The 24,564-nt window shown below is 42.5% G+C and overlaps 1 protein-coding gene across 1 annotated transcript; it reads left to right on the forward strand.

Moving 5' to 3' along the window:
* The first annotated feature begins 2,242 nt into the window (after positions 1 to 2,242).
* ENPP6 (ectonucleotide pyrophosphatase/phosphodiesterase 6) lies at positions 2,243 to 24,216 on the forward strand. Its single transcript, XM_075266038.1, has 8 exons — positions 2,243 to 2,515; positions 9,414 to 9,593; positions 13,322 to 13,433; positions 14,762 to 14,903; positions 17,478 to 17,657; positions 19,664 to 19,801; positions 21,482 to 21,608; positions 23,382 to 24,216. The coding sequence occupies exons 1-8, from the start codon at positions 2,275 to 2,277 to the stop codon at positions 23,585 to 23,587; spliced, it is 1,326 nt and encodes a 441-aa protein (XP_075122139.1). The 5' UTR covers positions 2,243 to 2,274; the 3' UTR covers positions 23,588 to 24,216.
* The last annotated feature ends 348 nt before the right edge of the window (positions 24,217 to 24,564 follow it).

Genomic DNA, 24,564 nt, shown 5'->3' on the forward strand with positions numbered 1-24,564 from the left:
GGGTGCACGTAACCCCAATATATTCTTTGAATTACCAGTCAGACACTGGCACTATATGGCAGTAGCAAGAAATGAGGGTATTTGTATTCCCAATATATTCTTTGAATTCCCAGTCAGACAATGGCACTGTATACCAGTAGTAAAAATTGTGGGTGCACGTAACCCCAATATATTCTTTGAATTCCCAGTCAGACACTGGCACTATATGGCAGTAGCAAGAAATGAGGGTATTTGTATTCCCAATATATTCTTTGAATTCCCAGTCAGACAATGGCACTGTATACCAGTAGTAAAAATTGTGGGTGCACGTAACCCCAATATATTCTTTGAATTACCAGTCAGAAACTGGCACTATATGGCAGTAGCAAGAAATGAGGGTATTTATAACCCCAATATATTCTTTGAATTCCCAGTCAGACAATGGCACTGTATACCAGTAGTAAAAATTGTGGGTGCACGTAACCCCAATATATTCTTTGAATTACCAGTCAGACACTGGCACTATATGGCAGTAGCAAGAAATGAGGGTATTTGTATTCCCAATATATTCTTTGAATTCCCAGTCAGACAATGGCACTGTATACCAGTAGTAAAAATTGTGGGTGTATATAGCCCCAATTCTATTGCTAGGGGACTTGCAGGGTATTTCTGGGGTGAAGGTGGGGGGGCACACCGTTGGAACGGGTATCGGGGTATATATCGGGTATACGGGAATACACTGACAGTGTATTCCATTCAGGATCCTGGGAAAGCTGGGTTGCGGCGATTGAGCCCGTCAGTGCCTCGTTACACTGACAAGCTTCTCCCTGGAATTTAGCTCTTATAAGAGCTGTTGTGGTTGTCTTCTCCTTCCTATCCTAGCCTGTCCCTGCCTACCCAGAATCTAAGCCCTAGCTAGCTGGACGGAAACCTCCGTCCTCGGTGAATTGCAAGCTCAGAATGACGCGAACCTGGGCGGCGCTGTTCTTTTAAATTAGAGGTCACATGGTCACCAATGGGTTTTGCCTACTTTTCTCAACGTCACCGGTGTCGTAGTTCCTGTCCCACCTACCCTGCGCTGTTATTGGAGCAAAAAAGGCGCCAGGGAAGGTGGGAGGGGAATCGAGTAATGGCGCACTTTACCACGCGGTGTTCGATTCGATTCGAACATGCCGAACAGCCTAATATCCGATCGAACATGAGTTCGATAGAACACTGTTCGCTCATCTCTAATGGAAAGCTACCTATACAGAAATAAGGTGACCCACATAGGTGACAGGCAAATACAAAAATTAGGCTATTACCTATTGCCAACAAATTCCTATTTTCTCTATTCTGTATATATTTTTCACAGGTGGGCCTTTTTTAGACCAGTTACTGTGGTGTCTCCATGATATTGACGCCTTTGTAAAATGTTGTATACATGTGTCAGTATAGATGCGACTTTATAAGTTACGTGTACTTTATAGTTACAAATATGCAATTGCCCTTTTTTATCACTGATCTGATGGGCTTTTTTACGTCGCCCATGTACTACATTAGTGCATCTTTTGCCCCTATCTAAAAAAATCGCAAGTCAAATACAGTGTGAGCAGGATCTGCATTAAGGTCTTGGCCTTCTCTCCCAACAAAATGCAACAGTGGCAAAGGCAGTGTAAAATCTGGGAAAAAAAAGGCACAATAAAGACCACAAAAAGGCACAATTTACACCCTAAAAAGGGCAAGTAACACTAATATGTGGCACTGTGATAATCTGCTATCACTCTCTTGTACAAATAGGGAATATTCCCTCTTATAATGTTGTTCTATATCACACAATGTAGTATTTATATAAGAGAAGGAGAGATACAGATATATGCAAAATTGTTATATACTGAGACAGCGTTGTCCGTGTTGCGGCGCCCGCAGAGCGTCCTTCAGCCTGAACCCCCATGTACTATTATTAGACGCACACCCACATGGTGATAGCAGATTCATTACTTTCCAGCTGACAAGCAGTCACCAGTTATCACCATGCCACATATTGTCTTTAGGTATATGTATTAGGTAGTTAATAAAAGTTATGTTTCAGTCTTCATACACGGCTGGAAAATGGGAATTTATTGCCAGTTTGGTGTAACTTCTGCAAAGTTGTCACCTGTATCACAAAGGGTTACACATTGTAGGAGAAGGCAATCTGCAGGGCTGATACTGAGCCAAAGTCAAGCCCATCCCTCTATGTAGAGCAGCCAGTAACTCTCATCTCTCATTCAGTGACTGGCAGCACTGACAGTGCGGAAACATCCAGCTAAAACCATGGCACCATACAGAACCTTCTGCGTCCTGCTCCTCACCCTCAACCTGGTCATCCCTTCCTTAGCAAGCAACAAGCTTTTAGTCTTTCTTATAGATGGCTTACGATGGGATTATATTAGTGAGAAAGAACTTGAAGTCCTTCCTGGCTTTAAGAAATTTGTGCAGAGTGGAGTCGTGGTGGATTATATGACCCCAGACTTCCCCAGTCTCTCCTACCCCAACTACTACACTCTTATGACAGGTAAGTGCTTCTTCTAGTACCGTAGTATATATATGCTCCTTACTTCATCAGGAATCATATTCTTCAATTAACATTACACTTAATAGACTATAACATATATTGGGATTAAGATTCTGTTCACACTAGCATGGATTTATTAACAGTTTAGTGCAAGCTGCAGAACAATTCTTGCCATAAAAAAAGAACCTATATGAACTCAAATCCTACGCAATAGAATTCAGTGTTATGGTTTTGCAACTTTTCTGTTATATTTCAACTTTAAACGTTTTAGGATTCTTACCCCACGTTTTTAAGTTGGTTGGTTAACCTGCAGGTTGGTGTAGATCAGATTTAATAGATTCAACTCCAACTCCATTCCTAATGGTCTCATCCATTTGGAGTAGAAAGTGGAGTAACATGTCAGGACAGAAGTGTTAAGCCAAAGATAGGCAATGTTCAGCACTCCAGCTGTTGTCAAACTACAACTCCCAGCATGCATACTCACTCTGCTGTGCTTGGAACTCCCATGGAAGTGAATGGAGCCTGGTGGGAGTTGTAGTTCCACAGCAGCAGGGGTGTAACTACCGTAGAGGCAGCGGAGGCGGCTGCCACAGGGCCCGGGCCATTAGGGGGCCCGGTGACAGCCGCTATAGCTGCGTTTTGTTTTTTTTAATAGGCCATTACGGGCCCTATTCACTTGTCGATCCTGGCTGGGCCGGGATCGGTAAGTGACACCGCAGGCCCCACGTATACTATCATTATACTCGGGGGGGGGGGGTTGCAGACCCCCAAGTATAATGATCGGCGGACCGGGAGAGGTAATAAACATAAAAAACACTGTTACTTACCTCTCCACGATCCTGCCAGGCCTCCTTCCTGACGTCCTTTCTAACGTCTCTGACGTCACATGAACCCGGCCTCCGGGTCATGTGACGTCTGACGTAATTTCAGAAGACAGCGGAGAAGACAGCGTAGGAGCCGGGGACAGGTAAGAAACAGTAATTTTTTATGTTTTTATTCCCCCAGGCCTCCGATTATTATACTCTGGGGTCTGAAAAGACCCCAGAGTATAATAATTGTTTATGGGTGTCCACAATGGGACATAATACTGTGTGCAGGAGCCACTATGGGGGATAATAGTGTGTGCAGGGGACACTATGGGGGATAATACTGTGTGAAGGGGCCACTATGGGGTATAATGCTGTGTGCAGGGGTCACTAAGGGACATAATACTGTGTGCAGGGGACACTATGGGGGATAATACTGTGTGCAGGGGCCACTATGGAGCATAATAATGTGTGCAGGGGCAACTATGGGTCATAATACTGTGTGCAGGGGCCACTATGGGCATAATACTGTGTGCAGGGGCCACTATGGGTCATAATACTGTGTGCAGGGGCCACTATGGGGTATAATACTGTGTGCAGGGGACACTGTTGGGGATGATACTGTGTGCAGGGGCCAGTAAGGGACAAAATACTGTGTGCAGGGGCCAGTAAGGGACAAACTACTGTGTGCAGGGGCCAGTAAGGGACAAACTACTGTGTGCAGGGGCCAGTAAGGGACAAACTACTGTGTGCAGGGGCCAGTAAGGGACAAACTACTGTGTGCAGGGGCCAGTAAGGGACAAACTACTGTGTGCAGGGGCCAGTAAGGGACAAACTACCGTGTGCAGGGGCCAGTAAGGGACATAATAGTGTGTGCAGGGGCCACTATGGGGGATAATACTGTGTGCAGGAGCCACTAAGGGACATAATACTGTGTGCAGGGGCCACTATGGCGCATAATAGAGTGCGGAGGAGGGGCCGGTCGAGGTCTTCGACGTTGGCGTTGGTCGGGGAGGGGGGCTCCATGTCAAAAGTTCGCCACGGGGCCCCACCATTCCTAGTTACGCCACTGCACAGCAGCTATAGTGCCAAAGGTTGCTAATCCCTGTGCTATATTCACACAACCGCAGCATATTCTGCCATCCTTACAGGTCCATCATAAACTGGACATGTTCTATCTTAGTCTGTTTATATGATTTCAAAATGGATTTTCAACTGAGGGACGGTAAAACAGATCAGTGGGTCAGGTCAATAAATTCATTAAAATTAGACTAATTTGTTCTTTTTTTTCACAGCAGAGAAATTCACATCTTGTGTGAATAAAGATCAAAAGACTGATGAAGGTATCTGGGCACTGTACTCAGTTGTCTCCACAAGGGTGCCATAGTGAAATTTTGCCATGGGCCCCCCCCCCCCGACCAATGCTGAAGACCCTGATTGATCACCCCCTACTCCTGCATGTACTATTATGCCCCATAGTGGCCCCTGCACACACAGTATGGTGCCCCAAAGTGGCCCCAGCACACAGAGTATGAAGTCTCATAGTGGCCCCTGCACACACAGTATGATGTCCCATAGTGGCCCCTGCAAACATAGTATTATGCCCCATTGTGGACACCCATGAACAATTATTAAACTCTGGGTTTTTTCAGACCCTAGAGTATAATAATCGGAGACCCGGGGTGTGATACAAACATAACAAACACTGTTACTTACCTCTCCCTGGCTCCGCTACACTCCCTGCTGATATCGGCCATCTTCAATGATGTACAGGACATCACATGACCCGGGGCCTGCGTTGCAACGCGAAAGGACGCAAGTCCCGGTCATGTGATGTTAGGGACGTCACACAAGTAGACCTGAAGCCTGCTTGGAGCCAGGAGAGGTAAGTAAATAGGGCCCGTTACTGGCTGGAGTTACTCCAGCTGGTAATGACCTATTTAAAAAAAAACAAAAAACAAAACAGAGGTTGCAGCTGTCGCGGGCCTTGTGGCAGCTGCTACTGCTGCTACCCCGGTAGTTACGCCCCTGGCAAGGACAAGGAACCCTGTTCTCATGATCAGTGGGGGTTGCAGCAACCAGACACTTACTTCCTGTCCTGTATTGTAGATAGGTGATAAGGTATTGTAGGACAACCCCTTTAAGGGTGCCTTCACATGGAGTTACGCTCCGTGCATTTTGTCCATTTTACACATGTAAAATGTAGTAAGCTATTGAGTTCAATGGCTTATGCGCATCTTTTTGAGCGCGTAATTTTGCGTGTAAAATGGCCAAAAAGCGCGGAGCGTTACTCCGTGTGAAGGCACCCTAACACAGGGAGTGTGACTGGTAACAAGCAGACTGTATGTACTAGCAATCCCTTTACCTCAGGTAACTCAATGATCTGCTTCTGGTTTATTGGGTTCACAATTTATCAGACAGCGGACTTTATATTCTGCACTTGTGATATGATTATTGTTCGTTGATCAATTAACCACATTAATTCAGATTATGCTGAACAGGGAAATATCTAAGCCTCAACTACATTGCTCGGATATGATCATGGATGGCCAGTATTGATAAACTGAGTCTGAGGTTATATGTACCTGTGCCGATCTGTGGTAAAACAGCATGGACAGCAGATGGATGACATTTGTGTGCATCCAATGCTTTCACAGACCTATTCACTTTATCTACTGTATAAGACCTGTCCTGAGTTTTGCCCCAGGCTGCCAAGGACCTCAAATAATACACAAGCATGTGTATGAGGCCATAGAGGCCAATGGGTCAATATGCTAGCTATGAAAACACTGCTAGCACACTGACAGAGCATATGGTGGTGTGAATAAAGCCTTAGCGTGACAAAGTGGCCACTGTGTCCTTGTGGCATGTGGCTGAAACCCTACCTACCGGCACAGAATTACTCGCTGCTTGCAAAAACAGACAGTGTGTCATCAGTGTGTGATCCTATGTCTTTAGCTTGTCTGTAAATATGGATGGCACACTGATGACACATGGAGTACATGCGTGTGCCGTCCGTGGGTTTTAGTCTCCCATATGCTTCTATAGGTGAGTCCGTGCCGCAAACACTGGACAGAATAGGGCCTGCTCAATATTTTGCGGCACAGACTCACAGCTTGCAGACTGATCCGTGGAAATCATGATTGTGTGCATGGGCCCATAGAAATGAATGGGTCAGTGTGCTATCTGAGAAAAACATGGATAGCACACTGATCTTGCCTATGGTCATCTTTAAGGGGCTTTAGATAAATACAGTGGTCTATAACTTTGTAATCTCCAGCTGTTGCACTGACTGTCTTTGGTTGTCAGATTATGCTGAGAGTTGTAGTTTTGCAACAGTTATAAGGCCACAGGTTGGAGTCCGCTGAGATATCTGATAGCAGGATTCATTTTAGAAGTAGTTCTTTAACCTTTTCTTGGTCTATCCATTCCTTTTCCCAGCATATCTATAGTAAAGAGCGTACAATAATCTGGAGGATCACACAGCACTTTTATTTTCTCCCACTCTGTCCTAGATGCTACATAAGAATGTTATAACATCAGTGAAATGATGAGTCTACTGTTTTTGGATGAACTTGTGCCCTTTATGTAATAGAGCATAATAATATTGACCACACTAGTTGAGCTGCTTGACTTCTGCACATCTGAACTAAATCTCTGGAATTCATTGTGTACTCTTGTCTCACCACCCGTCTCTATGTTCACCCTTTAATGGACCCCTTACTACCAAACTTTCCATTCTTTGCATTCCACCAAACAAAAAGTGCTAATCTGAATGGGGCTGGCAGAAATCCATGTGTCTGCTGCCAAAACAAACCAAATGAGATGAATGAAACTGACTTTCAGTTGCAGAAATTTCTGTAACAAATCTACCGTGTACCCCTTAATTTATAAGTATTGGAAGAGGCAAGTTTGCTATGTTTCTGGATATGTCTGTGAAATTAGGCCTTAAATATCAACCATGTCTGACGCTACATAGTCTGCATTCTTCCTATTTAACCATTTTTTATGCTAGGTTCACACATGCGCACAGGTGTCCGTTCTTCAATTCAGTTTGGGGCCCAAAAAAATGGAAATCCAGTCCTCTTAAAAAGTGGTTACCAACAGACCCCATAGAGTATCATGGAGTCTGCCAGGTTTCTGCACCAGTTTCCGTTCAAAAAATGCAGCGAGAGAAGTCCTGTTAGCAGAATAGGGGACAGAATCCCTGAACAGAAACCAGGCACAGGTGTAAATTCAGCCTGAGGTGTCTTCTCTTGGGGTTCCACTTCCCATCCATTTTATCTTTCCATTGCTCTCTTCTTGCAATCCTAGTTATTCGTGGGTTTGGTTGTTAATATTTCACATTCTTCTCTACATGAAACATAATTGTTTTATATCTAAAATTCTGACTCTAGCTTACAATATGCCGTAACCTGATGCCTGTACTTCTAGGTATGTTGTACCATCTTTGCTAGATGATTAAAAATACTTCAGCACCAAAACCAAAAATTATTAGAAAATATAGCTTTTAATCATTCAGTAAAAAAAAAAAAAAAAATTCAATTCAATCCATGGGCTCAGTGATCAAAAAGAAACAGCCTGCGTGTTTTGAGACAACTTGTCTCTTACTCATGGCCATGAGTAAGACACAAGCTTCCCATCACTCCCATGTCATCAGCCACTCCCATAGTACTCATTGCCACCTTTGTGCCACAGTCTCCCACTATGACTATTTGTTGCTATTTTCTTTTTTTTTTTCTTTTTGCCTTGAAAGAGTTAATTATCTCCTGACAGTTATATCTGAAGAAGAAGCCGGGAGCTTAGAAACGTTGTAATTTGTCTTCATTATGAGTTAGCCATTTAAAAAGGTATCATATATTGAAGACTCTCAAGTTTTTTGGTTTTTTTATATTTCCTACCCACTGGCTAACACGGTACAAAAACAACATTTTGATATCTCCTGACAGTGTGAGACTGTATATCACAAATCTTCTTCACTGTCTTCACCCAAGTGCACCAAAGGGCGGTGATAATAAACATTCTTATTAATCTGGTGTTTTTCAAGTCTATAGCTTATAGGAAAATGGCAAAAACCGTGCAATATCTTAGAGCGTGCTGCATTTGAAAAAAAGGGACTGATCCCAAAAAAGTCACAAGTCTTTCAAATGTTTACTATACATTTGAACATGTAGTTCCCGAACTATGGAGAATCCATCCGCCAAAACAGCAGTTACCCACGGACTATATGGGTCTATTCACGCCTCAAGTCCTGCACGCATCAAAGACAACATTGTGCAAATGCATTTTTTGCACAGGGCGTGACAACTAATGCCCTGCCCACTTCCTGTGAAACTCTCCTATTCCATAAAAGTGCCTGAAACAGTTGAGAAATTTGGTTCATGTTAGACAATTTTTGGTGCACATTCTGTCAGAATTCTAGTGCATTTTGCTTAGTAAATCTCCCACATAAAGTTAAAGGGTTGTTTTATCAGTGACAACACCTTTGGGTGCATTCAAACGGAGGAAAATGGTGAGGAATTTGATGCGGAATTTCAGCACTGAAAAAGAATACTCCCATTGACTTCAATGGGTTCCTTTTTCTGAAATTGGAACCCTTTGAAGTCAATGGGAGGCTTTTTTTTCAGCGCTGAAATTCCACACCAAATTCCTCCGTGTCAATGCACCCTTATAGTTCAGAGCCACACACCAGTGATTTTCATGGGCAAATCTGTAGCCAGCTAGACCGCTCCCCTGCAGGGGCAGGTGCTTGTAATACACGGACAGCTTGTGATTGATGTAGCCAAAAATATTAATATTAAACATGACCATGAGATTCTTAGCATTCATTTTGACCAAACTGTATAAGCTCACTTACCATTCCATGACATCTATTATAGTAAGAAATGAAGACTGTAGAAATATAACCAATATACTAAATGTTAAACTTGCTGACTATTGGGCGTTTAATTCGAGGTCTTTACTTTCATCTTGCACTTTATTCTGCTATGTTCTAAAACTGTAGCTGTTGTGTATTGTACAATGATTATAAGAAGAAATGATTCTATTCTGTGTCTGGATAAATAACTGCAATAACTGTTGTGTTCCTGCAGGGCGGCATACTGAAGTTCATCAGATGACTGGAAACTATATGTGGGATCCGAAGACCAACAAATCATTTGATATTGGCGCTAATAATGACAGTTTTTTGCCAATGTGGTGGGATGGATCAGAACCAATCTGGGTGACAATGGTGAAAGAAAAAAGGAACGTTTTTATGTACTATTGGCCAGGTAACTGCTTCTTTGAGAAATATTTATCTTGGTGATATTCTGCTTTGCAATGAATTATGTTGTATGGAACATTATATAATGTATAGTGGTGGATCTACCGCCATAGGCCCACCCACTGCTTTTATTTATTTTATATAAATATCTTTAATTTATTTAATCGATGGATGTTACCTATTGGATTACTCCAGCAGGTAATGGTCAATATTCACTTACCCATCACTATTCTTTCCCAGGTCTCCTTCACTTTGCCTCCAGCCTCTAAGGGGAGCTGCACATTATGTCCTGACATTGAACGTGGATGCCAGAATGTAATATGCCTAGCTGGAGCCAAAGTGGAGGAAGCCCTGGACAGGGGATGGAATGGGTAAGTGAATACCGGCTATTACCCACTGAAATCTTCCAGTAGGCAGCAGCCAAAAGTCATTTTGTGGGGCCAGTAAAGGGGTCACTTATTGTATGGGGACCTGTAAAAGGGGCTCTTACTGTAAAGGGGTGAATAATGGTGCACTGTGTCAGGGGCCAGTGTTGGGGTCAATAACTGTGTGTGGGCCAATAAAGCGGGCATTATACTTCATGGTGAACAATATACTGCATTGGGTGTCAGTGAAAGGGGCGTTGTACTGTAATGGGAGTGTAATACCACTTGGGGGGAGTCAAAGGTTTTCTATGGGACTCAGTCTCTTGAAGTAATACAGTCCTATGAAAAAGTTTGGGCACCCCTATTAATCAATCATTTTTAGTTCTAAATATTTTGGTGTTTGCAACAGCCATTTCAGTTTGATATATCTAATAACTGATGGACACAGTAATATTTCAGGATTGAAATGAGGTTTATTGTACTAACAGAAAATGCGCAATATGTATTAAACCAAAATTTGACCGGTGCAAAAATATGGGCACCTCAACAGAAAAGTGACATTAATATTTAGTACATCCTCCTTTTGCAAAGATAACAGCCTCTAGTCGCTTCCTGTAGCTTTTAATCAGTTCCTGGATCCTGGATGAAGGGATTTTGGACCATTCCTCTTTACAAAACAATTCAAGTTCAGTTAAGTTTGATGGTCGCCGAGCATGGACAGCCCGCTCTCAAATGATCTGAAAACAAAGATTGTTCAACATAGTTGTTCAGGGGAAGGATACAAAAAGCTGTCTCAGAGATTTAACCTGTCAGTTTCCACTGTGAGGAACATAGTAAGGAAATGGAAGACCACAGGGACAGTTCTTGTTAAGCCCAGAAGTGGCAGGCCAAGAAAAATATCAGGAAGGCAGAGAAGAAGAATGGTGAGAACAGTCAAGGACAATCCACAGACCACCTCCAAAGAGCTGCAGCATCATCTTGCTGCAGATGGTGTCACTGTGCATCGGTCAACTATACAGCGCACTTTGCACAAATAGAAGCTGTATGGGAGAGTGATGAGAAAGAAGCCGTTTCTGCACGTACGCCACAAATAGAGTTGCCTGAGGTATGCAAAAGCACATTTGGACAAGGCAGCTTCATTTTGGAAACAAAGATTGAGTTGTTTGGTTATAAAAAAAGGCGTTATGCATGGCGTCCAAAAAGAAACAGCATTCCAAGAAAAACACATGCTACCCACTGTAAAATTTGGTGGAGGTTCCATCATACTTTGGGGCTGTGTGGCCAATGCCGGCATCGGGAATCTTGTTAAAGTTGAGGGTCGCATGGATTCCACTCAGTATCAGCAGATTCTTGAGAATAATGTTCAAGAATCAGTGACGAAGTTGAAGTTACGCCGGGGATGGATATTTCAGCAAGACAATGATCCAAAACACCGCTCCAAATCCTCAGGCATTCATGCAGAGGAACAATTACAATGTTCTGGAATGGCCATCCCAGTCCCCAGACCTGAATATCATTGAACATCTGTGGGATGATTTGAAGCGGGCTGTCCATGCTCGGCGACCATCTAACTGAACTGAACGCGAATTGTTTGTCCAAAATACCTTTATCCAGGATCCAGGAACTGATTACAAGCTACAGGAAGCGACTAGAGGCTGTTATCTTTGCAAAAAGAGGATCTACTAAATATTAATGTCACTTTTCTGTTGAGGTGCCCATACTTTTGCATTGGTCAAATTTTGGTTTAATGCATATTGCACATTTTCTGTTAGTACAATAAACCTCATTTCAATCTTGAAATATTACTGTGTCCATCAGTTATTAGATATATCAAACTGAAATGGCTGTTGCAAATACCAAAATATTTAGAACTAAAAATGATTAAGATTAATAGGGGTGCCCAAACTTTTTCATAGGACTGTATATAAGGTTGTGTAAATGGTTTGGTGATATTGTTTATTGTTTGAAGAACATAAGGATTGAGAATGTGGTGTTCCTTACACTATGGAAATGACTGCGGCACTGACCAAATTTCTACTTTGCTGTGTTCTTGTTTTTCTAAAAGTCCTGAAATTTGAGGTGATGTTTGAGTGATACAATCTTACTGTGGGTCAAGGCGATCCTATAAAGACTCCTGTAGTTTTCTGTCTAGACAAAAAGAAAAGGAAAGCAAATTCTTCTGCCAAGCTTGTAAAAAATAAGGCGTCCATTTCTTACACAGGGTTCAAAATGCTGATGAAAAAATTCAGATCTGTAACCCTACCACAGTATCTTTCTCATATCCTCTCTGCCATATCTCTCAAGGGATCCCATTGTGTTTTCTTACATAGATAATGTTCTATGTTTAGATCACTTTTGGTACCAAGTAAGCTTCAGTGTACAGATATAGCAAATATAAAATCGGAGGTTACATATTTCAGAATCCCATAAATTCCCTGCTGGATTGAACCAGGTTTCTCAAATATTACAGGCAAGAACTTGCAGATCATGGCTGCCCAAACACTGGGACCCCCAACTATTACAAGAACAGTCCTGTCTTCTATATATGTATTGAGCGTTGTTGCTCTATTCATCTCTATTGGAAGCCCTGGAGACTACCAAACACTGCAATTGGCCATCTGGGGCTCTCCCAATGAGATTAATGCAGGGGTATGCGCGAGAGACTGACAGACCTTTCTTGAGATTAGTTGTCTTAGTCGATACACAGACTTTAGAAAACTGAAATATTTCTGTAAGATGTAAGAGGTTAAGAACAAGTCATAGGCTGGGGCTACATGGCGATATTGGCCACAACTCGCATCATGGAACCAAAGATGGTCAGTTCACCTTGCGATTCCTTCACTCTTGTTAGTGAATGTTGGTTATAGTGCGACCCCAAGGAAGCCCATGTCTTCAAGTCACAAAAAAGGCAAGTTATGTTCCACTTGAAGTCGCAGTCTCAGGACTTTCATTAATATTGGTGAAGGAATCATAAGTAGAGTCAGAGATCTTTGGTCTGTAATGGAAGTCGTGGTCAAATTCGCCCTAGGAATACTGTCATCACATAGAGAGGCTCACTGGGGAAGGGGGCAGCAGAGGTACAGGCAGGCTGGCCCAATGAGACAGATGGCAATTAGCAGACTCTTTCCTACTAGTAGACAACTGTTATACACGCATAGACGGTCGCAGTGATTATATACAGCCTGAGGTGGACTAAACATGGAAAATAATTGTCACTTTGCAAGACAGACATCATAAAATGTGACATAGAAGGATAATGCCAGACATCATATATTATATCTCACCATTCAAGTGCCATATTCTAGTTACATCATGAATCTGTCCTTTTTATATAAGAGAGCAGCTTGACTGTCAATTAACCCTTTTACAGGCTGTGAAGTTGAAATTCTCGGCGTTCGACCCAATTATTGCCGCGACTATTACAATTCCCCGACAGATGCTAATTTTACAAGGGCAGTCAATGAGGCTGTACAAATTTTGAGGTACTGTACAATATATTTCCCGTTTTCTGTACAGTTTTTTTAATAGAGTCATAGTTCAAAATGTAATAAAACCTAAATGTTAAAGAAAGTAGATTGTTGTAGCACTACGTTGAGATTTGTATGTACAATGTGCAATTTTAAGGCAGTTTTTTTTTTTTTTTTGTCAACGTAATATTCTATTATCTACTGACTCAAACTGGGTCTGAGCAATGTGAAAAGGGACATAAAGTGACATAATGCTTTTGTAGTGAACAAACTGTATCATACAATTTATTATGTTACACCAGTCCTAGAGTATCTATTTTCACATTAAAGGGATCCTATCATTAAAAAGCAATTTTTTGCGACTAACACGTAGGAATAGGCTTAAGAAAGGCTATTCTTCTCCTACCTTTAAATGTCTTCTCCACACCGCCGTTCGGTATAAATCCCGGTTTTCGGCAATATGCAAATGAGTTCTCTCGCACCACTGGGGGTGGTCCCCAGCGCTCAAACAACACTGGGGGCGTCCCCAATGCTGCAAGAGAACTCTCTAGCGCCGCGTCTATCTTCTTCAGGAGCGGACTCTCCCTGCGTCTTCTTCCAGCATCTACACAGTATTGTAAGCGGACATTTTCTTGTGGCCTGTGGGCATGCGCAGTCGGCTCTGCCTGAGGCCTAGAAGTTTTGACCCCCAGCGCCAGAAGAAGATGCCTGAAGAGGCCATTCCTGAAGAAGATGGAGGCGGCGCTGGAGAGTTCTCTCGCAGCATTGGGGACGCCCCCAGTGCTGCGAGAGAACTCATTTGCATACCGACGAAAACCGGGATGTATACTGAACGGTGGCGCGGAGAAGACATCTAAAGGTAGCCTTTCTTTTATTTTGTTGTTTTGGGGGTTTTTTTAACTGTAATTTTTATTGAAAGGATTTTTGTAAAATATAATACAACACAAGAATTGAAAACATAAAAAATATGAACATACAACAATGCACATATCGTCAAGTAAATTGAAAATGCACACACATAACAAAAACGTGAGAGTGGAAAGGAGGGGGAAGGGGAGGGGAAGGAATCAGAGACCATTCAAAATACAGTATGTGTCCCAAGAAGACCATATAGCTTGGAACGCCTCAACAGTATGGTTAAGTGAGGCCGTCAGGTTAGCCTTTCTTAAGTCTATTCCTACGTGTTAGTCACAAAAAAATAGCTTTTTAATGATGGGATCCCTTTAAATATTGAGTAGAAGGAAGTTTTTCTATCATTTATTTTTATTGTAAATATATTATTTATTGATTATATTATTATTAAAATAATCATATTATAAGATATTGTGATCATTATTTTGTAGAAATGGCAATGCTGAAATGGCCGCCGTATATTACGAGCGCGTTGATGTAGAAGGTCATCACTTTGGACCCTGGTCTGAGCCAAGAAAAAATGCAACGAGAGTAGTAGATCAAATGTTACAAGACCTGGACAAACAACTTACAGTAATTATTTATTTCCATTTTTATCTGAAATTTCACTCAAGCCACCGAGAACGTGCAATGTATTACCAACAGCAGACCTGGAAGCTCCGAAAATTCATTTGACCATGTGACTGATTCCTATTAATAAGATATACAGTAACTTGCTCTTTCAAGGCCCTATTGCAAAACCTGTAAGTAATGGGGCCATAAAGGGAATCTGTCACCCCCAGTATATCAACTGAGCCCCACAGGTAGATAAGAGTCACCTGAATTAAACCGTTTTCCCCTTGTCAATCAGGGCCTCTGTTCATGAGATCACTGTTTTTGTCAATATCCAAATTAGATCTTTGGAGCAACAAGGGTGTAACTTATGCGCAGACGGCAGGAACAATTGCAGATTTTACAATTATGATTGTAATTAGAGATGAGCGAATGGAAGCTGATGAAGTGGAATTCAATCTGAATTTCAGAAAATATTTGATTCACATCGAATCCTGATTTCCTCACGCTTTGTGGTAACAAATCAAATTTTTTCTAAAAATGGCTCCTGTGCGTTAGGACATGGAGCAAGGAACTCTGGGAACATGGGATAACCCACAATACCATGTGTGCAGACAATCAGCCAGCCAGACCTCTGGTGTCATAGCCCTTTAACGCCTTCATGACCAAGTACGGCATTGAGAGTGGGTGGTAGCTGTAACTGACAGCTAACTCCCAGCTCCATAACGCCCGGTCAGAGCAAAGCTCCGATTGCAGGTTTGAACCCCTTGGATGCCACGGTCAAACATGACCGAAGTATCCAATGGGTTCCGCCATGCTACATGTCTGCCTAACCACCCTCCATGGCAAGATAGGGAGGTACCAATATGCATCTTCTGCAGTCCATGGTCTGCCCAGTGTCTCCAAGCTGCTAGTTGCCCCTGGTACCTGGTTGATCCTGCCAAATGTGAGACTGCATTACACGTGTATTGCAGTCTATAGTGCTGAACCAGTGATCAGTGCATCGCTGATTCAGGTCCCCTGGTGGGACATCACTAAAAACCACTGCAAGGCAGTGTCCTACACCACTATTCAGGCTCTCTGGAGCCAGTAAATAGCCATTTTTTAATGTGATTTGCAGCAAATTAATTCAGATTGAATTGTATCAGAAAATTTAGCGAAGCTACAAAATCTAATTTTTGGAAAATTTGCTCATCTCTAATTGTAATGTATCAGGGCTTAGGGGACGGTGGTCGGGAGATGAGTGATCCTCTTCACCACTGTAAGAGCCAGGCAACAGGGATCCAGATAGCTAGTGTCCACAGTCGATTTTCGGACCACAGTCCCCAGTTGAATATCCCGATCTATAAAATGGGGAAGAACTAAAATATAAATATATACACAAAAAATTTAATTTCAGCAGTGACTAGGCTGTGTTAACTCAAAAACAACCTTCAATCTCCCTCTGCTAACTATTGCAAGATATAACCTTTTGCTAAATGTTGTTTTCAGTCCAGGTAGTTTGATAAGGGATTAATATTGATATCAGTTTTTCTAAAGTCCCAAAGAACCAATTACAAGCCATCTTTTGTCATGTTAGGCTGCATTCACACGGAGTAAACGCTGGCGTTTTTTGTGTGTTTTTTGCACATAGCGCCGCGTTTACGCCGCGTAGCGTCGCGTTAACGCCGCGTATACGCCGCGTTAACGCCGGGCAACGCCACCGCTAAATAGCGCGGCGTTAACGCGGCGTATATGCGGCGTTAACGCGACGCTACGCGGCGTAAACGAGGCGCTATGTGCAAAAAACACACAAAAAACGCCAGCGTTTACTCCGTGTGAATGCAGCCTTATTCTGACTTGCTAGAAACTAACTTGTAACATGTTCTTCTATATTCAATCCCTGTTAAATATTTCAAGACTAAAATGCATTCAAAGCACATTCCACAAGTACCAGGACTCCTAGTGTGTGACCAGAATACATTTCATGTTCACACGGCCTCTATTGAGGACAATATTTACCAGCCTAATAAACAATTTGCACATATTATACAATGCTGCACCTCTTTACTAGAAAGAAATACTTAGTTTAGAATGTTTTTTTAGGTCCAAAATTCTGCACAGATCCAAATCCTTTGCAAAGCCATAAAGTTATATGAAAAAAATTCCCATCTCAGACATTTATGCTATATTCAGAGCATAACCTGCTGGCTGCCTCTATAGCAGATCCACAGGATAATCCATACATTTCTTATAGATGTGGGTCCCCTGTTGGTTCGCCACATTTGCAGCCACCTCTCCGATCATGGTGCTTGCAGGACCACATCTGTAAGGCTCCATGCATACAACATCCATTTTTCACAGCCATCTTGCACCCGAGGGGCACCGTTTTCATGGATCCCCCATACATTTCAGTGTATGGAGGGATCCGTGAAAAAGGCCAAAAATAGGACAAGAAGTATATTTTGATGGTCACTGCTCCTTACCAGAACAACAGAGCATTGACAAAATTTGAAATATTTATACAGAAATTTATCAGAACAGAGTTTTTTTATTTGGGTTAAAACTAAATGGTATTCAATATCATAATATTTTTTTTCTGTCCTGTTTTGTTAGGAAAGTGGTCTAAAGAATAAAGTAAATGTTGTTCTCTTCTCTGACCATGGGATGACGGATATATCCTGGATGGAGAAAGTAATAGAACTCGAGAAATATATTAGCTTTGGTGATATTGTACAAATGAAAGACAGGGGTCCTGTTGTAAGTCTGTGGCCGGCAGAGGGGAAGCTCTCCATGGTACGTGCTGCTGCTTTATACTTCCATTACATGTTATGGCATATTCAGTATCGCGTCAGTCATATCCTGGTTGTCCAGGATGCTGGAAATACCTTGAGGCGAAGGTGTTGGGTAATTTGTATGGAAATAAGATGAAAGATTAAGAGAAGCATTGTGTCCAATTAGTTCCTTGTCCTATTATAGAATGATAAACAAGGAACTATTTTATTGAAATCTAAAATCAGAACCAGATGGTATCAAGCTCAGCAGAAGACGGTTTGTGTGTAAGATAAGTCATTAAAGCTGAGTTTACACAGCGCTGCTCTACTGAAGTACTGCATGCAGTTTTAATAGCCATAAGTAGCAGATTCTATGTCAGTAAACCAGAGTTTTACAATGTAATGTCCATTAGTATACAGATGACGTGCATAGTAATGTCTGCTACTCATTACTGCAATTAAAAATTACATATAAAAAAAAGTGCAGTGGAAACCCAGCCTGAGGCCCCACGTTACGGAAACACAGCTTTTTTTGTTGCAGATTTTGTTGCGATTTTATGAGCTAAAGCTAAGAATGGCTACAGAGGGAATGGCAAATATATAGGAAGTTCTTATACTTCTCCCTTCTGCTCATTCCACTGCTGACTAGCCCCCCCAAAAAACAGAATTTTTTTTTTTTTTTTTAAATTAGAAACCTCCCCAAACAATAAGCTGATGATATTATGTTCTCCTGCTGGCAACCCTATTTATTAACTGTAACCTGTATGGCTCCATTGGCATGCAGTGCCACAAGAGGTGAAATGATGCATTACATATGTCCTATTAAGGCTGAGGCCCCTTGTAGCGGAAAAGCTGTTGTTGTTTTTTTTTTTTTTTTTTTTTTTTGGGGGGGGGGGGGGGGGGTGTTTAACCAAAGCCAGGAGTGGATTGCGCAGAAAGTAGAAGTATAAGAACTTCCTATATATTTCCCTTTCCTTTTGTAGCCACTGCAAGGTTTGGCTACAAAAATGCAGCAAAATCTACATAAAAAAGCTGCTTTTCCGCAACATGGGACCTCAGCCTGAAAATGAAGGGCTGTTCCTGTAATGCCTGGATGTATCAGTCCTGCAGAGTGACTAATTTGATTTATAGCTGCTCTGTGTTAGGATAGCAGATGCAGTTCTGAACTAATAGTGAGAACCAGTACTAGAAACACTGATCAGAATGGTAAATACGGAGCTGTGTGTCCAACACCCCCTGGGCCGCACCAACTCCAACCCCACAGTGGTGTGCACCAGAGCCCCAAATGGTGGGGATGGACTTGGCGGCACTGATGGGCAGAGCAGTATGGGTCAGGAAACACCAAACACACAACACACCACAAATCACAGTAAACCAGACACTGATATCTCTTACCAGCAGATATCTTGGGTGGCAGTGCAGGTCAAGGAATCCAGAAGGCTGAGGAGGGGGGTCAGCAGGTGGCAGAAGAGAGTCAAGCATAGTGTGGATTTGTCAACAAGAGGGCAACACAGTACAGTAGGAAAGTCAGGCAGGCACAGTCAGTAGCAGGAGCAGTACAAAAACTGTGTTCAGGAAGCAAGCCGGGGTCATAAACAGGAACAGGTACAGTACACAAATCAGGAGGCAAAAGGCAGAGTCAGAAGTCAAGCACGGGGTCAGAAACACAGGCAATCAAACAGGAGAGGAATGCTTACTATCAGGAACACTAGGAAACACTAAATAACCCATCCCTGCGGAGGTCCTGGCCTGTCCCCGAGACCAGGAAGCAGGACTTGGGAGAGCAGCAGGGAGAGGGCCGGCAACACAGTGCTGCGGAGGCTGTGGTCCTACTCTAAGGACTCTGGCCAACATTTTTCTTAAGGGTCGGTTGGAAATGTGTCAATCACAAAGTCTTTTTATTCAATTATTAAAAAAAAAAAAAAAAACATTTTAACCTAGAACTCTAAAGTAAAATTAATATTTGCAGTTTGTCAGATTTTCCACTTGTGTAGGGTTTCTGATACAGTGTTTTGTGGCATTTAATAGGTGTACAACCAGCTGAAGGACGTACAGCACATGACTGTCTACGAAAAGGACAAAATTCCAGATAGATTTTATTACAAAAATGGAAAATTTGTGGCTCCGTTAACTCTGGTAGCTGAAAAGGGCTGGTTCATAGCTCAGGTAGGTATGAATTGTGTGATTCTACATTTTGGTCTTATGTTTGCTACTTTCCTACTTATACATCTCATTCTATACATACTTTCTACTTATACATCTCATCCTAATGGCTAAATCTAATGGTGACTTCTCTCTTCTTATTCTTCTGGACCTCTCTGCAGCTTTTGACACTGTCGACCATCAACTCCTCCTCACTATGCCCCGCTCAGTCGGCCTCAATGACACTGCACTCTCCTGGTTCTCCTCTTATCTCTCAGACCGCACTTTCAGTGTATCATTTGCGGGCTCTGTTTCCTCCCCTCTTTCCCTTGCTGTTGGGGTTCCTCAGGGCTCGGTCTTAGGCCCCCTGCTCTTCTCTCTCTACACAGCCCCCATTGGACAAACCATCACCAGATTTGGCTTCCGGTACCATCTTTATGCTGATGACACCCAATTATACACATCTTCCCGTGACATATCCCCTGCACTCATACAGAACACCAGTGACTGTCTTTCTGCTGTCTCTAATATCATGTCCTCGCTCTATCTGAAACTAAATCTCTCTAAGACTGAACTACTGCTGTTTCACCATCTAATAGATCTGTCCCTGATATATCCATTGCAGTCTCAGGCCTTACTATAACTCCTAGGCAGCAAGCTCGCTGCCTCGGGGTCATGTTTGACGCAGACCTTTCCTTCACCCCCCATATTGAATCACTTGCACACTCATGTCACCTCCACCTCAAAAACATCTCCAGAATACGCCCTTTCCTTACCAGAGATACATTAAAGACACTTATTGTCTCTCTGATTCATTCTCGCCTTGACTACTGTAACTCCTTACTAATCGGTCTTCCCCTCACTAAACTCTCCCCTCTACAATCTATTCTGAATGCAGCGGCCAGGCTCATCTATCAGTCTAGACGCTACAGCGATGCCTCTGGTCTGTGCCAGTCTCTACATTGGCTGCCTATTCATTATAGAATAAAATATAAAGTTATCACTCTCATCCACAAGGCTCTCCATAATGCCGCACCTCCCTACAATTCCTCCCTCATCTCTGTCTACTGCCCAACCCGTGTTCTCTGTTCACTCAATGACCTAACACTTACATCCTCTATTATCAGAACCTCCCGCGCTCGTATACAAGACTTCTCCCGAGCTGCACCACTTCTCTGGAATGCTCTACCCCGGACAATCAGATTAACTCCCAATTTCTACAGTTTCAAACGCAAACTAAAGACACATCTTTTCAGACAGACCTATCACAATTCTTAATGTAAACCCTTCCGTCTTCATTAGAATCCCCAAAATTTAACCCTCCTCTGTTCCAGCTCCCACATTACCCCACATGATATGATGCCATTTCAGGCTAACTCTATATGTTCAAGCTCCATCCACATGTTAAAGGACATGACTGGTGACAGCTCAAAGTTTTATATTTGTGTAATGACAGTCACCTCTATTACAAAATTGTCTGAGCTCTGTATAAGCAATGCCGCCCCTACTACCTCTTGTGTCACCCCCTCTACCTCATAGATTGTAAGCTCTTGCGAGCAGGGCCCTCAGTTCCATTGTGTGAAATGACTTTTCTTGTAATGTATCTTTCTGTCTGTATTTGAACCCTACAAATTGTACAGCGCTGCAGAATATGTTGGCGCTATATAAATAAAATTTATGTTTTATTATTATTATTCTATTTAGAGTAAGGAGAAGCTTCCATTTTGGAATAATGACACCACCAAGCCGAATCAAGGCTGGCAGCATGGGTGGCATGGATATGACAATGAGGTGATGGATATGAGAGCATTCTTTTTGGCATCTGGCCCAGGTAAATATTCATCATGATCTAGGCAATCCTGTTTTTCAGCCTGTTGTTAACAGGTTATCATGATTGAGGAGAACCAAAGGAGTAGTCTGGGTCTGGCACTGGTGAGGGATTTAGGTGCAGGTAATGCCATCAGGCTACCCCACCTTAGTCACGTAAATGAGATATAAGACTGAAGCAGCAAACTGAATATGTGACCCAGATAAAAGAAGGTGTAGTTACTAGAGATGAGCGAACACTAAAATGTCCGAGGTTTGAAATCCGATTCGAACAGCTGCTCAATGTTCGACTGTTCGAATGGATATCGAACCCCATTATAGTCTATGGGGGGGGGGGGGAATGCTCGTTTCAGGGGTAGGCAACATTCGATAAAATCATACTTACCAAGTCCACGAGTGACGGTCGGGCTGGATTCTGCTTGAAGTCTTCTCCTGGCGCAGGGTCCCCGCGTCCTCTCCCGGGTGGAATTTACTGTGCCTAGGCATCCGGCCTAGGCAGAGCCGACTGCGCATGCGCGTGTATGCGTGCGCATGTATGCGCGTGCATGCTCGCGCATGTGCAGTCGGCTCTGCCTAGGCCGGATGCCTAGGCAGAGTGAATTCCACCCAGAAGAAGACGCGGGGACGCAGCGCGGAGAAGACTTCGGAAAGGTAAGAGAAGAACCAGCGTTGATTGGCAGAATGTATAGCATTCTGCCCATCAACTCTGGTTCTGCATCGAACATTAAACTTCGAACAGCTAGTAGTGTTCGATCGAGTACGAGTATTTCGAATACCGTAGTATTCGATCGAACACCTACTCGATCGAACACTACTCGCTCATCTCTAGTAGTTACCACTCTTAGGTGGAGTCATTGCAATACAGAGTGTTGTACCGCGGTTGGAGCTACAGTAGATCAGTACAATACTACAGCACTTCATTGCATGGAAGTCCAGATATGTAGTGTATGTTACTTTGCCCTTGCCGGTTCTTTTATATTAGAAAAACAATCAGACACGTTTGTAAGGTAAGGGTATGTTCACACTACCACTATGAATGTCCATTGTTCTCATCCGTCATAGGATGAAGTTTAATGGTAGTAGATTGATGGACAAAGATAGAGCCCCCACCGTCTGCCTTCTATTCCAATTGACTCTAATGTAAAAAAAAAAAAATTGTGGAAGCTTCCTATTATCACAGAAGAAAAGGTCCTATATGCATAACTTTTTCTTTTGTCAAAAACACGATGAAAGAAATCTTCTGTCATGTTTTCCACATGAGGCTGAATGCAGACAGATGGGGCTCCATCCGCATCAGTCATTAATGCTTGTTGCTCTCATCCTATGACAGATGGTAGTGTGAACCTACCTTAAAGGGATTCTACCATTAAAGTAACTTTTTTTCTAATTACCACGTCGGAATAGCCTTAAGAAAGGCTATTTGTCTCCTACCTTTAGATGTGGTCTCCGTTGCGCCGTTCCTTAGAAATACTGGTACTTACCGGTATGCTAATGAGGTCTCAGCAGCAATGGGGGCGTCCTTCTTCTTCATCTGCCTCCTCCCCTTGTCTGTTGTCTTCTTTCTTCGTCATGCCTACAACAAGTGATCAACCACATCAGAGAGGTTCATAATTTGGACTCATAAGTACTTCCCATAAGGCCTTGAGGAAGCATGACATAAAACTGAAACATCAGTAGGCCATGACACTACATTCCCCTCATGGCTCCGTGTACTAACAATCAGTCAGTGTCCCTGGAGATTTTACAGTCTGAAGTTTAATGATTTTATATTTTTCAGACTTTAAAGAGAACTTCAAATCGGCACCAATAAGATCAGTCGACGTTTACAACGTATTGTGCCATGTCCTTGGTATGGAGCCAAAGCCTAACAATGGATCCTGGTCCAGGGTGGAGTCAATGTTAAGAAGTGGAGCACATCCCGCTATCCTGGACACTTACACAATGATACCCCTGCTCTTCATACTTCTGGCACAGTGGATTTAGCCATTTTATAGGATTAATGATAGGGGATTTTCCAACATTTATCTTTCATATAACATATTTAATTTTTTTTTTAGCACATTTTTACAATACAACTGCCAAAAGTGCACATGATTATTTGTACCTGTTTGTTCTGTCAGTCTCATGACAAAATACATTTATATACCTAACATAACTGTCTCATTGTATGGAATTTAAAGGGGTCCCCAACCTTGTACAATCCCTACTTGTTCGGAGATCAGCGTACTGTGTAGGATTCTTCTAAGTGGACCCTCAGCAGCCTGCTGTAACCTGTGCAGTAAGTGTTCATTTATTCTGCAGTGCCACCACAGGAGAAATAAAGTATTACACAGTACCCATTCCAGTCAATGTGATGTCTGTAACGTAGAACACGACAGATCCTTCAGATGCTTTTTTGTAGCTACTCAAAAATATGGCTAAGAATTGGGCCTCCTGAGCATGAGAGTCCCCCCTCTATGAACCACAGATGAGAGCTTCTACCAAGCAGCATTTTGGGTTCCTCAGGACTCAACCCATATACACTTAAGCGGCCACTGCAGGTGAATGTCAGCTGGACTTGAGTTGGACTTGTCCCAAAGAGTTAAAGGGGTTGTCTGTGGTGAAAGAACCAAGAATCTGTGATTGACAACTTTAGGTAATTACTCCATGGATCCATCTTTAATAAATATTTATGTCATTCATAATGCTGTAATTTTCATTAAGAATGTATGTCATTGGACAAACAATAGAAATCAGGATATATGATGTATAAAATAAATAGACAACCCAGATCTATCATTAAAGGGATATTCCCATGTCAATGATCCTATCTAAACTCCTAGCTTTAGCTTATGTAAATTCAAGAGTTTTCCTAAATACATTGCTTTAGAAATGCTGCGCCATTTACCTGCTATATGAAATCACTAGCCTCTGCCCACGACTTTGTCTGCATGTTGTTGGTATCGATGATCCGCCTATAT

Source organism: Leptodactylus fuscus, chromosome 1, assembly GCF_031893055.1.
Source record: "Leptodactylus fuscus isolate aLepFus1 chromosome 1, aLepFus1.hap2, whole genome shotgun sequence".
Classification (NCBI taxonomy): Eukaryota; Metazoa; Chordata; class Amphibia; order Anura; family Leptodactylidae; genus Leptodactylus; species Leptodactylus fuscus.